The following is a 15,348-nucleotide window of genomic DNA, read 5'->3' as shown; positions in this document are numbered from 1 at the left end:
TAGCAGGGATTGTGGGGCTGGTGTGGGATCGGGCAGTGTTTCGTTCTGCTGTGCATGGGGTCACTATGAGTCGGAAATGACTCGACGGCACTTAACAACAACAACAGCCAGAATTGTTGTATGTCTTCTCCAGCGACATTCCACTGCTTATGTTCAGGCACAAAAGTGGAGAGCTGGACTTCACCAACTTAGGTTTTTGCTAGATGATATGTAATAAGGAAAAAAAAAATCTACTCGGAAGGAAGGTTGGGCAATCTACTTCTGTAGTGATACTGCCTCAGAAACCCAAGGAGGGGTTGCCATGAGTCTGGTCCGACTCGATGGCACACAACAACAACATATAATAAGAAAAGAGAGGGACAAAAGATGTGAGGTTTTAGAAATTATAATGAGAGAACATGGAATTTAAGTCAGGTAAGAAAAATAAAAGGGGATGAGGGACAAAAAAAAATAGTAGGATGAATGGATCTAAATGGAGCAAAGAAGTTTTGGAAACAGATCTAGAGGAATAAGCTGGAAGCATAAGAATAGAGCTAAGAAAGTAGGATGCTTATAACTAAGACTACAAAAAGTTGTTATTAGTAATGACAAATTAATGGCATGACTATAAGTGAGAGTTCTAAGGTAAGAAGAAAGACAAGGTCACTGAAAAAGAATTATCTAGAAAATAAAAGGTCACATATTATTTTAAGGATTATCCCTTTGGAACTAAAATCACTAAGAACTTTGACAGCATTGGAAATAGTGACAGCAAGTCAGGTGTATCATGAAGGAGCCCTGGGTGATATAGTCAGGTAGCAAAAGCTCAAAGCTGGGGGTTTTAAAAAGCAAGGAGTGTCTGGCAATGAAAAGCAAGGAAAGTATCTCTCACCTCACTGTAGACTCAGTGGTATAAAGAGATATTAAAAAAAAAAAAAAAAAACAGTCATCGCTTAAGAGAACTACCGGGTAGTATGTTCAGGAATGAGTCAAATTTTATTGTAAAAGGTGAAGACAATCATTACTAGTTGCTGTGTGTCATCGAGTCAATTATGACAGAGCAACCCTACAGGACAGAGCAGAACTACTCCATAATTCCCAATGGGAATGATTCCAGATATGCAATGGTGGTTCAACATTCCTAGGCTATAAGCTATATGAGAGCAGAGATCTAGGTCTTTTCTCTGATGGAGTAACTTGTAGGTTTGAACCACTGACCCTCCTGGTAGCAGCCAAGTGCTTAACCACTGAGTCATTGGGCTTCTCTTTAGAAATGGAGAACACAGGAATTTTGTTGATAATGTATGACAAGAGGGCCTTGTGGAAAAATTTAGAGAGCTATGCAGAAGAATGGAGGCCAGACTAGAGGATGGTCAGAGCCTTATGGAGATGGCAGTCTACGTTATGAAGTAAAGCATGGAGTTCGATCCCTTGTAGTGACTAAAGAGTAATAAAATATATGATAGAAATGGTCTACTTAGGCTTTAAAAATAATTCCCACTCAAAAAAAAAAAAAAAGAGCTATAACAGGTATGCCAATTATCAATTAATTGCCACTCAGTTCCAAATGCATACTTCATTGTCCTATTTATTGGAGCTAGATAGTATAATCTTTTGCTTGCTAACACAATGTTATTGCTGTTACCTACTGTTGAGTCATATATCTAATAGTAATCCCATGAACAAAAAGAACAAAATGCTGCCCTGTTCTTTTGATTGGTTGTGGATCTGATCCATAGTGTTTTCCCTGGCTGATTTTTCAGAAATAGATCACCAGGCCTTTCTTTCTAGTCTGTCTCAGTCTGGAAGCGCCGTTAAAATCTGTTCAACATCATACAGTACCATGCAAGCTTCCACAGACAGGTGGTAGCTGTACATCAGGAGCATGGGCTGGGTCTTCTGCATGGAAGGTGAGAATTCTACCACTGAACCACCAGTGACCCAAACATGATGTTAAGCTTTGTTAGTAGATGACACTGGAGAAACACTATTGAAGGAAAGGGCTTCTCTTCCTGATTATGGTGTACTTTCTTTTCTTCTAAGAAGAAACATGCAAGGCACATGGCAGCACTCACCCTGAAGGCAGCTTCCAGGAGAGTTCTGCCAGTACCTAGGCCAGCTTCCCATTGAGTTCAGCAGCATTCCTGTGGATGGCTTCTGAGTTCTGCTCGTGTTCCAGCTGCTCTGTGAATTTCAGCAGCACTACAGTGGACAGTTTCCCACCAAGTTCTGCTGGTGGGAACATCCTAGCAGCTTCCCAAAGAGCTCAGCAGTATCTCCACAGTCCCAGCCAGTTTCACTAGTAACTCAGCAGGCTTCCCAATAAGTTCAACAACAAGTTCAACAGCCCTCCCAATTGGCTTCCTGGTACATTCTGTTAGCATTCTAGGCAACTTTCCAAAGTATTTCAGCAAATAACACCAGCATGGCTTCCATCAGCAATGCAGTAGTCATTTCTAGTCTGCCTGTGGCACTTTAGTGAATCTATCACCCCGGGAGCTACAGTCATTTCTTCTCCAATAAAGTCTAAACCTCAGCCGTAAGGGTGGGGTTGAAGGGATCTTCCAAAATTTTTTTCCTCCTTTGGGTTTTATGCCTCAGTGCTGAAATAGTAGTGGCTTCCTTTATCTGTTATTCCTGTATTCTTTAGAGTTCTCCTTATCTCTTAAAAAATAATTCCCTAAAAATAGTTAATAATTATTTACATGAAAATTTCCCTACACAAATTATTGCGTACATTCTGTCTCCTGACTGGATGCTAACTGATAATTTCTAGTAATCAGTTTTTGAATTATTCTGTGATCAATTTTAAGCAAAAAATTTATTCCTATTGTGAAGTTTAACAGCAGTATGAAGTTTATCTAATAGTATCTAACATGATATGTAATTCATAACAGACCCCATATGCCAAATTATGCAGATATTGACATAAAAAGTATCTCAAATTCCTGCAACTAAAACTGTGTATTCTTGGGCATGTCATTTAAATGATAAGGTCTTAATTTTTTCATCTGAAATACGGCAGAACAGACCACACAGCCCTTCCAGCTCTATGATTTTGATACATGTATCTGATTGGGAATTCTAAAATAAGAAATTTTCCCAGATTTTTATCACATATATCATAGAGATTTACCTCTTTTACAGGTGAAAGGAAAAGGCTTTGCCTAGATTTTTCAAAATTACTTCATTTATAATGTCATTTTCTTTTTACTAAACCAACAATTTGATGTTTCTACTACTTAATATATCTACTTAATGTTTTTTCATGACTTTTGGGAGCCTTCTTATTTTTAGAAAACTTGAGAAGCAGTGAACAGCAATGTATTTGGTAACATAATAAAAACAGTTCTACAAATAGAAGATACCTGAACTGAGCTTCAATAATATAAGGTTAAATTGATTTGTTACTAACATACATTTATAATATAATCATACCTGTTTTTGTTTTGGGAGCGGTTTCTTTTCATGTAATTTTTTAGGTACATCTCCATATTTCTTACATGTTAAAGGTACTCCATATTTAGCAGCGGGCTTTGTAATTTTCTGAGCAGGTGCAACAGAAGCCAAGCTTTGTCCAGAAGCTGGTCTTTTGGCTATATGAAAAGATATAAACAACTTTTTTTTCCAGTAGTTCTATACATTAAATCTTTACTTTGAAAATTCTTCAAGATAGCACTTTGTTTTCATAATCTCTACAGCATTTAATTTAACACTTTTCAGAAAAAAACTATTCATTCCTTAGCACATGTAAATGCCTTTGTCATAACTATTTTACATTAATGTCACTTTTTGAAAGAAGGAAAAAGCCATACTGTTCTTAAATGTTGAGATGTCCTATATATATAATAAAAAGAATATTCCTAAAACAGACTGTGGTGATGATTATGCATATCTGAGAAAACATTAAAACCAATGAACTGTACATTTCAAATGGATCAATTATATGGTATGTGATTTTATCTCAATAAAGCTGTTAATAAATTAAAAATAAAACTCATTGTTTTAGAAATACTTTAAAAATTGGAATATAAATTTCAATGCCATCATTATGTTAAATATTAATTCTATTACTAAGAGCAACTTGAATATTTTCTTTCTTTATACTCTTAATATAGTCTATATATACAGACCTGTTGAAGAACACTTTAAAAAAATCATTAAAGGTAAGGGTCCCATGAAATAAGCACCTTTATAAACCACTGGTGGGAATACAAATTAATCAAACTTTTTGAAGGGCAATCTACATCAACAACTGATTTTTTAAAAAATAATCAAAGAAACACAAAAAATTATATACAAAGACAAATCTTGCATAACATTACTTATTTAATCCTACTGAAGCCTAGATGTGGTTCAGTTTTAAAGCAATGGTAAGTCTACAAACAACAATTAAACTAAAGAAATTAAAAGGAGGCCAGTGGCATAAGCAATCTGGTGCTAACCAAAATGTTGGCGACTCAGTCCCACTCAGCAGAAAGACCTGGCAATCTGCTTCCATAAATGTTACAGCCAAAAAACCTTATGGAACAGTTCTACACTGTAATAGCTGGGGTCGCCATGAGTCAGGGACCAAATCAATGCCAGCTTAAGAACAACAACTAAAAGGACATTCTACTATTCAATCACATCTCTCAAAGGACATTAAAGGAGGTCAAAAATAATAGTTTACATCCACCTTTTCCAAAATTCTCTTTCCTCCCCTATTTTTCACATCCACTAAGGTACCTCTCTGTTTAAACTCTCCCACAGCCTGAGTTGCAGCCTTCTTCTTCTAGCCTCCTTTCTATCTTAGAATGTTTTTATGTGCTAAGTTGATTTAATCAATCTCTTCCAACAAATATTCTTCCATTTAGGAGGTGAAAGGAGAAGAAAATTTTAATTAGCAACCCACTATAAAATGCTACTGTTAAACTCATCCTTTAAATAATATTTAATAATATTAGAAAATGTTCAGTATATACTATTATAGAGTTAAAAGAAACAAAACAGTAATGATCTATTTGAATAATTTAGTTAAAAGAAACAATAAAAATTATCCTCAATTCCACTTTTCACATCATCACAAAACAAAATACACCAAATATAACGGTCAGTATTGACATTGGAGATAATTTTTATCTTCTCCCTTTTAGTTTTAAAAATGAACATGTATTACTCATATAATTTAATAAACTTAACAAAAATAGTAGATATTTGGCTGGCATTCTAGAGATTCATAAGTAATTTCTGTTGGCAATATAAGACAGTATGGTAGGTAAGGTCTTCCAAACACATATTCTAACCCACTCTGACCAGGAACTATGAAATATGAGGGAAAAAAGATTTCCCTTTGAAAGTTCAACTGTAAAATCAAATCAAAGCATAGACATACAAAGTAACAATACTATGACATGGCTAACTGTATTAATATAGCTAAAGAAGTATAGTGCAGTGGATTTGGTTTGGTTTTAACGTATGCAGAATCTCAGCTAAACATCTGATAAAGACAGAAGACAAATCATATTTATGTAAGACAGACAAGAAATGAAAATTAAACTAAATTATTAATTCAAAGAATGTTGTTCACTGCCATATATTAAACACTTTAAAGGCACATTTCACCTGGATTAAATTCATCCAACCAAGAATTAAACCAAAAGCAATGCCACCCAGTTGATTCTGACTCACAAGCCCTACAGTGACTCTCTAAGACAGAACAGAACTAACTGCCCGATAGGGTTTCAAAGGCTGTGTATCTTTACGGAAACAGACTACCATATCTTTCTCCTCCAGAGCTGCTGGTTGTTTTGAACCGCCAATATTTCAGTTAGCAGCGCAGCTTTATCCACGGTGCTGCCAAGGCTCCCAATTCATCCTATAATTATCCCAAAGTATTATATCTACATATATCTCCAGTATAATTAGCTGTGATTACTGAAAACAGGTTAAAGACCTCAAATTAAATTTCACTTACCTGGTATAGGCTGTGCTCCAAGCTTTCGAAATGTTTTTAGACAAAATTCTTCTGCAATAAGCTTAGAATCAAAGAGGAAAAAAAAAAGTTACAAAAGATGTTAAAATTCTAATAAAAAAAAAACCCTCCCCATTAATAAAAATACATTATTTTCCTTTTTCAGTCACAATTATGCTGTCAAATCCAAACAAACAAACAGAACAAAACACACTGCTGTAGAGTTAATTCCAACTTACAGGAAACCTCTAGAACAATCGAATTTGAAGGCTGTAATACCTTATGGAAGCAGATTGCCACATCTTTCTCCCATAAAACAGCTGGTTGGTTCGAACCACTTGCCTATCTAACAGCAGTTGAGTGCTTTGACCACTGCACCACCATGCTCACTCCTCCAAGTTGACAAATAAACTGTACTAATTAAAACCAATTAATCCTTTTACCAAAGTCCTCTCACAATACTCCCTCCCAATCTTACTAATTTATTTTTATTATTTTCCCAGGACAAGCTTTCTTCTAAAATTAACCTAATATGGCACATACCAAAAAAACAAATCAAACTCACTGCCGTCGAGTTGATTCTGACTCATAGTGACCCCTCCTTGGGTTTCCAAGGAGGTATCACTACAGAAGTAGATTGCCCATTCTTCATTCACAGGAGTGGCTGGTGGGTTTGAACCCCTAGCCTTTGGTTAGCAGTCAAATGCCTTAGGCACTACGCCACCAGAGCTCCTAATATGTCACATAAACCAAAAAACCAAACTCACTGTCATTGAGTTGTTATCGACTCACAGCGACCCTTCCCTGGGTTTCCGAGGTGGTTACATCTACAGAAGTAGATTGCCCAATCTTCCTTCCAAGGAGTGGTGGTGGGTTTGAACCACCACCTTTTTGGTTAGCCTTAGGCACTATGCCACCAGAGCTACATAGTACCCCACATATTGCTTACCTGTTCCATCTCTCAGCAATTTAATACAATTACCTCTTTATCTGGAGTGACCTCTCTATTCTATGCATATCCATAACGCTCACTCACTTCAAAACTGCTCAAGATTCACTTCATTATCAAAGGAAACACTCTCAGATTAACCTATCTCAGTTATTTCACTCTGCATTTTCTCAGCATCACCAATGAGTTGTATACTTACCAAGATATAATTGTGAACCAGCTAATGGATGCATATTCAAATATTCTTACATAATTTAGTAAGTGCTTCATTTTACTATTATTACAATAAAGGAAAAGTTTATGAAGCCTTTTTGACCACGACTAAATGACTAAACTCAGTTTTTGCTGAATAGTAAACAAGTCTTTTTAGATGCCTGACCTGACCAGGACTCTATGTTTACCTAGCTGACCTTTCACAAACACACAGTAATTAAGGAAGTATTTTTTCTTGGTAGTCAAGCCAGGATGTGAAGAACCCTCTAAGGAAGAGAATGCTGGCACAGTAGTCTAGTTTAAAGTGGGCCTAAGAAATATTTCTTTATAACAAAGAGTATTGTTTTGAAAGAGTCTTGGAGCCAGCTTTATCTAAAGTTTCCCAACAACTTAAAGGGTTTTTATTTTAGCAAGCTATTTCTGGGAAATGAGGTCCTGGTACCAAAATAGTTAGCACATATAACTGAGACTTCCAGTTAACTCTGTTTAAACATCAGTGATGTTTTATAATCCCACCTGAAGGATAAATGACTGTAACTGTAAATCTTTATATACACCGAAGCCTACATAAGCATTTGTATCCAATGGAAGCACCTCCCTACTTCAACCCTACTGTTTGTGACCTTAATCAAAGACTAATCAATCAATGATTTCTATTGTAATCTCTTGTCATATATATCCCTCCACGAATGGGACCCACTCTCCAAAATTATCATGTTTTTACTTATGTGAGCTGGTAGTTGCCCATTCTATTGCCGAATAAATCCTTTGAATTTTCACTTAAGGTCTGAATGGGCTTTGCCCCGGCGACATTATAAATATCTACTTATTGCCCATACATAAATATATTTTGAGAATTAAAAATTATTAACATTTCTTGAAAGTAATTTTCTCTCCCTACTTCATGTTTTTCCTTCTTTAAGTGAAAAACTATGATGCCAATAAAGATTTAACTCAAGCTTGTTTTTTTTCTTTCTGGGCGGGAGAGGTGAAGGCAAGTGAATTTTCTTTTTTCAAAAGCACAGTGATCTAGTGAAGAGACTATTCCCACAGTAACAGTGAACCAGAAGCTATAAAAGGCAAAAAAACAACAAGCACAACCTGAGATGGTCACCTTCTCTCATTAAGGTATCCTCCTCAAGCAATGGTTCTAAGTGTGATCCACATACCAGCACCATCAGCATAGACTGGGACTTACTACAAATGTAAATACTTAGTCCCATTCCTGAATTAAACAAACTGCAGAGATTTGATGCTTTCTAAAGTTTGAGAACCACTGTACTACTACAGGATAAATGAGTAAAAGACTAGTTCACTGGCAATTCAGAGCAATTGTGCAAATGTATTTCCTCTCCTGAACATATGCATTTTTCCTCTCTTTCATGGAAGAAAGGCATTGCTTTATAATCTCTACCTTGCTCAAGAATTCAGTACATTTCTTCCATTATTTGAACATAAATCTTTTTTTTTTCCCCTGTGTAGACATCTACATGAATTGAGAGATGGAACATAGTATCCAAGAAGGTTCTGTGATCCCTATGTTGTGATATGCAATATAGTAGCTAACATGCTCAGCTAACATGTCCTAGACTACACAGAGAAGCCTCAAAAGAAAGACTTAGCGATCTACCTCCAAAAAATGAGTCTTAAAGAGCACAGTTCTACTCTGAAACAGATGGGGTCATTATGAGCCAGAATTGGGTCCACTGGCTTTAACCCATACTTAGCTATGTACATTAAAATTAAATTAAGTAATTAAAATTCAGTTACTAAGAACACTAGTCACATTTCAAATTATCAATAGCCATATGTCACTGTTGTTGTTGTTAGGTGTCACTGATTCAATCTGGACTCATAACAATGACATGTGACAGAACTGTCCATGGACTTTTTTGGCTGTAATCTTTATGAGGGGTGCTCTGGTGGCATAGTGCCTAAGGCATTTGACTGCTAACCAGAAGGCTGGTGGTTCAAATCCACCAGCCACTCCTCAGAAGGAAGATTGGGCAATCTACTTTCGTAGTAATACCACCTCGGAACTCCAAGGAGGGGTTGCTATGAGTTGAATCGACTCGACGCAGTGAGTTTGGGTTTTTTTTTTTTTTTTCAGGAGGGGGGAATATTTATATAATTCTCTTATTTATTCACTTCTTGTTTTTCCCCAACCCCGAAATAGAAATTAAGCTCCAAGAGGACAAGGATTTTTATCCATTTTGTTCACTCCTGTAGCCCCAATGTCGAAAACAGTGCTTAGCCCATGGCAGGTACAAAGTAAGTATTTGTTCAGTAAAGAAACTGAACGACTAAAAACTTGTTTAAAATTTAAAATGTGTTATACACTGACAAATATAATTGTAATAAAAAGCTAAAACAACTGACATATTAGTAAGAATTAAAATAAGTCCTAATCCCCTATTTAAATTCTTGCTTTCTTTAAAGAGATTTTGAATGAGTAAATGAAAAATTTAACAATCGTAATGGCCACAGTGTGTCAACTGAGATGCACGATAAAAAACAAAATACATATAACTCAACAGTTAATAATTATTGTGTATCAGGAGACAGTGGGTTGGTCAGTCTGGCCACAGAAGATTTGCTTTAGTGGAATAGTGATCATAATAGACCAGACTAAGGAATTTGGAACTTCTCACAAAGGTGTCTGGCAGAACCTATTAAGTGGAAGCAACTTGGTGGAAATGAAACTAAAGACTAGAAACAGAGGCCCATATCTGTGGGTATATATATATTCAACTGAGAGCACCAATGTTCTGCTTGTTTCCCAGTTGTTCCAGGATTTATTTAAGGATAACTCCAACAGGAACAAGATGTAACAGAAAGATGCCTGAGCTGTCTCCAGAAAATAATGGCTAACTAACTAATCAATCGATTAAAAAACAGAACAAAACAGTCAGTACTTGTTAGGTGTCATTCAGTCAGCTCTAATTTATAGCAACCTTATATATAACAGAATAAAGCATTGCTCAGTACTATGTCATCCTCACAATCATTGCTGTGTTTGAGCCCACTGTTGCAACCAATGTCAATCCATCTCATTGAGGGCCTCTCTCTGTTTGACTGACCTGCTACTTCACCAAGTATGCTATCCTTCTCCATCTAAGAAGTATTCTGGCTGTACTTTCTCTAAGACATGTGGGTTGGTTCTTCTAGAAGTCCATGGAATATTCAATGTTCTTTGCCAACAACATGATTCAAATATGTCATTTCTTCTTTGCTCTTCCTTTTTCATTGTCCAGCTTTGGCATGCATCTGAGGAGACTGAAAGAATGACGACTTGGGTCAGGCACACCTTACTCCTCATAGTGATACCTTTCCTTTTAAACAATCTGGAGTGTTCTTTTGCAGATTTGCCTAATGTTTCACTTCTGACCATTGATCCTAGTAGAATGAAATCCTTGACAACTTCATTTTTTCATCATTTATTATGATGTTATATATGCACACAGTTCTGAGGATATGTGTTTTCTTCATGTTCAGATGTAATCCTTACTGTAGTCTCAGCAAATGCTTAATGCTGTCTTCACTGCTGGCAAGCAAAGTTGTATCATATGAATATCTCAAGTCATTAATGAATCTTTCTTCAATCCTGATGCTGTGTTCTTCGTATAGCCCAGCTTCTCAGATTACCGGTCAGCACACAGATTGATTAAGTATGGTGAAAGGATACAACCTTGCTACACACCTTTTCCAATTTTAAACCATACAGTATTTCCTGGTTCTTTCGAATGCCTGCCTCTTGGTCTATGTTCAGGTTCCTCATGAGAACAATTAAGTGTTCTGGAATTCCTGTTTCTTGCTATGTTATGCACAATTTGTTACGATTCCCATGGATGCACTTTTGTAGTCACTAAAACAAAGGTAAACATCTTTCTTGTATTCTCTGCTTTCTGACATCAGCAATGATATCCCATGTTCTACATCCTCTTCTGAATCCAGCTTCAACTTACAGCAATTCCTTGACAATGTACAGAAAGCACCAAATTATCTTCAGCAAAATTTTGTTAACATGGAATATTAACATTGTTGAAAATTCCTCACACTTATTTAACTATCTTTCTTTGGAATGGGTAATAAATATGATTTCTTCTGGTTGACTGGCCAACTAGCTATTGTCTAAATTTCTTGACATAGAAAAGTAAGTACTTCCAACACTGCATGTGTTTGTTGAAGTATCTCAACTAGTAGTCTATCAATTCCTGGAGCCCTGTTGGTCACAAATGCCTTTGGTGCAGCCTGAAATTCTTCCTTCAGTACCAGCAGTTCTTGATCATATGCTTCCTCCTGAAATGGATGACCAGCAAGCTATTTTTTTTTTCTTAGTACAATGACTCTGTGTATCCCTCAATCTTTTTTCTATGCTTCCTGCATACTCAACTTTTTAAATTGTGATTTGGGTGAAAATTTACAGAGCAAATTCACTTTCCGTATAGTTCACATACACTTTGTCTCATGACATTGACCACAATTAACCACAATGCAACAGCTCCCCTCCCACTTCCTCCAGATAGTTACCTCTTCCCTGTGTGCATCCCTCCATGCATTCCTGCCCCCTGAGCTGTCTCCCTGTGCATAAGCAGCCCTTCTTTCTCCCACAACTGTTCTCTCCAAGGAGACTATCTACCTCAAGGAAATGTTCAACTCATATTTCTGTCCATTGTTGGCCGGAAGCCACAGGTGAGGTTTCAAGTGCAGACCTAAAGTGCAGCTAGGAGCCATATTCTCAGTGGTTCCACCCAGGCTCTATCAGACCAGCAAATCTGGTCACCTTTTTTTTCTCCAAATGATTTTGAGTTTTGTTCCACATTGTTCTCCCTCTCTATCTAAGATCTCCTTCATAGATCCCCTTCCAAGTGGTTGACATTGGTAGCCGGGCACCATCCAGTTCTTCTGGTCTCACAGTTGTTTAGGCTGAAAATCGGGTGGTGTACCAGTCACTAGTACTGTTTCCATGATTTTTTGGGTTTCTTCATTCTTCTTTGCTCTGGATGAGGAGAGACCCATCATTGCATCTCGATGGCAGCTTGCAAGTTTTAAGACCCCAGTCGCTACTTGCCAAAGTAGGAGGTGGAACAATGTTTTGTGTATTATGTTATGACAATTGAGCTTGATGTTCCCTGCGACTATGGTCCTCGGCCCACAGGTTCAACTACTCGGTCCCTCTTGGTAGCTTGCTGTGACCAAGCAGTGATTACAACCTTGCCCCTTATCAGCTCTACTATGTACCTGGGAATTCAGATCATACACATAAATTTATAGGACCATTGTCTGCCACCCCTATACATGTTCTTGGGTACACTCCCCACTTCATAGAGATACCTAGTAATTCAGCCTGTCCACCCATCTATCTACCAATATACCTATGTTGGTCTTCACTGACAACGTCGTACTATATGTGCAAAAGGGTTCATCTTTGTTGTCTATACCTCCCATGTACCTCTCTCTTTCTCTTCCTCAATGCCACTATAATGATCACTCACGTTTGCTACATTGCCCTTCTCTTCACCCAAATCAATACTTATCTCTATCTATCTAACAGTGTTTCCTACCCTACCCTCCCACCCCTAGTAACCAACAAAGAACATGTCCTTCCATAGATAAACATTTCCTTGATGTTTACAATAATGGACTAATACAATATTTGTCCTTCTGTGACTGACTTATTTCACTCAGCATAATGTCCTCCAAGTTCATTCATGTTATGCGGTGTTTTTGCAGATTCTACATTATTCTTTAGCATTGCAGATTATTCCATTGTGTGTATGTACCATAGTTTGGTTATCCATCCTCAGCTGATGGACACCTAGGTTGTTTCCATCTTTTGGCTATTGTAAACAGTGCTGCAATGAACATGGCTGTGGATATGTCTGCTCTTGTCATGACTCTCACTTCTTTAGGATATATACCTAGTAATGGAAAAGCTGGGTCAGATGGAAATTGTAGTTCCAACTTTTGAAAGAATCGCCATACTGCTTTCCACAATGGTTGTACCATTTTACAGTCCCACCAGCAGTGTATGAGAGTCCCAATCTCTCCACAACCACTCCAGCATTTGTTATTTTCTGTCTTGTTGAACTTTGCTACTAGTGCTGGAGCGAGATGGTATCTCATTGTTGTTTTGATTTGCATCTCTCTAATAGCTAATGATTGTGAGCATTTCTTCATATGTTTGTTGGCCGCTTGAATATCCTCCTTGGTGAAGTGTCTATTCATGTCTTCTGCCCATTTTTAAATTGTACTGTTTGTCTTTTTGTTATTGAGGTGTTGAAGTATTCAATAAATTCTAGAGATAAGTCCCTTGTCAGATATGTTACTACCAAATATTTTTCCCCAATCTGTAGGTTCTCTTTTGACTCTTTTGGAGAAGTCTTTGGAAGCACAGAAAAAAAATTAATTTTTAGAAGGTCCCAATCATCTGGTTTCTCTTGTTTGTGCATTTTGAGTTATGCTTAATAGTCTATTTATGCCATATATTAGGGCCCCTAAATTTGGGTAGAACTGACATTTTCACAATGTTCAATCTTCCTATCGATGAGCATGGGATGTTCTTCCATTTATGTAGATCTCTTATGGTTTCTTGAAGTAGATTTTTATAGTTTAATTTGTAGAGGGCTTCTGTGTCCCTGGTAAGATTTATTCCCAAGTATTTTATTTTTCTGGTAGTTATTGTAAACAGTATTGATTTCCTTATTTCTTTTTCAGCAATCTCTGCTGGTATAGAGGAATCCAACTGATTTTTGGATGTTGATCTTATATCTTGCCACGATGCTAAATCTCTGAATTAGTTTCAGCAGATTTTTGACTGAGTCTTTTGGGTTTTCTAGGTATAGGATCATATCATCACCAAATAGGGATAGTTTGACTTCTTCCTTGCCAATTTGGATGCCTTTGATTTCCCTCTCTTGCCTTATGGCCCTGACTAGGACTTCTATACAATGTTGAATAGAAGTGGTGATAGCAGGCACCCTTGTCTGGTTCCTCTTCTCAAGGGGAATGGTTTCAGTCTCTCTCCAATGAGAATAATGTTGGCTGCTGGTTTTGCATAAATGTCCTTTATTATGTCGAGGAATGTCCCTTCTATTCCTATTTTGCTGCGAGTCTTGATCAGGAATGGGTGTTGGATTTTATCAAATGCCTTTTCTCCATCAATTGATATGATCATGTGGTTCTTCTCCTTTGTCTTATTTATGTGGTGAATGACGTTGATTGTTTTTCTAATGTTGAACCATCCCTGCATACCTGATATAAACCCCACTTGGTCATAATGAATGATTTTCCTAATATGTTGTTGTAGTCTATTGGCTAGGATTTTGTTGAAGATTTCTGTATCTATATTCATGAGGGATATGGTCTGTAGTTTTCCTTTTGAGTGATGCTTGCTTCATAAAATGAGGTAGGGAGGATTCCATCCTTTTCTATGTTTTGGAATAGTTTGAGTAGGATTGGTATCAGTTCTTTGAATGTTTTGAAAAATTCTCCGGTAAAACCATCTAGGGCAGGACTTGTTTTGGTTGGTAATTTTCTGATGACCTGTTCAATTTCTTCTTTTGTGATGGGCCTGTTCAACTTTTCCACAACAGTCTTTGTTAGCTTAGGTAATCGGTGTGCTTCTAGAAATTTGTCCATTTCTTCCAGACTTTCAAATTTGTTGGAGTACAGTTCTTCATAGTATCCTGATATTATCCTTTTTATTTCAGTGGGTTCAGTTCCGATGTCACCCATTTCATTTCTTACTCGAGTTATTTGTATTGTCTCCCTCTTTTCCTTTGTTAAATTTGCCAGTGTTTTGTCAATTTTATTGATCTTTTCAAAAAACCAAACTTCTGGTCTTCTTGATTTTTTCTATTGCCCTTCTATTATCTGTTTCATTGATTTCTGCTCGAATCTTGATTATTTCCTTTCTTCTGGGTGACTGTAGGCTTTTCTTGGTGTTCTTTTTCTAATTGTTGGAGATGTTGGTTTAAAGTGTTGATTTCGGCTCCTTCTTCTTTTTTTATGTGTGCCATTATTGCTATAAATTGGCCTTTGATCAGTGCTTTTACTGTGTCCCAAAGATTTTGGTATGTTGTGTTTTCGTTCTTGTTTGATTCGAGGAATTTACAAATTTCAATTTTGATTTCTTCTCTTACCCAGTCTTTCTCAAGGAGGGTGTTCAGTTTCCATGTGTTTACTCTTCTTTCTGTTGATCTTCCTATTGTTGATTTAAAATTTGATAGCATTATGATCTGAGAAGATGCTT

General features: G+C 36.9%; 1 protein-coding gene across 1 annotated transcript in view; it reads right to left on the bottom strand.

The window, feature by feature from the left end:
• LOC103209129 (serine/threonine-protein kinase Nek1-like) overlaps positions 1-15,348 on the bottom strand; it is a gene marked incomplete at its 3' end in the record, with an annotated part of 135,627 nt that overhangs the window by 65,868 nt on the left and 54,411 nt on the right. Inside the window, exons 9-10 of the mRNA XM_007954908.1 lie at positions 5,936-5,996; positions 3,418-3,575 (exon numbers count right to left, since the gene is read on the bottom strand). Coding sequence (XP_007953099.1) covers positions 3,418-3,575; positions 5,936-5,996 — 219 coding nt within the window. The remainder of the gene's footprint in view (positions 1-3,417; positions 3,576-5,935; positions 5,997-15,348) is intronic.

This window comes from Orycteropus afer, unplaced genomic scaffold (genome assembly GCF_000298275.1).
Source record: "Orycteropus afer afer isolate SDZICR_OR568_19922 unplaced genomic scaffold, OryAfe1.0 scaffold00477, whole genome shotgun sequence".
NCBI classification, from domain to species: domain Eukaryota; kingdom Metazoa; phylum Chordata; class Mammalia; order Tubulidentata; family Orycteropodidae; genus Orycteropus; species Orycteropus afer.
The sequence above is the reverse complement of the archived record's forward strand: the minus strand, read 5'-3'. Positions and strand labels throughout refer to the sequence as shown.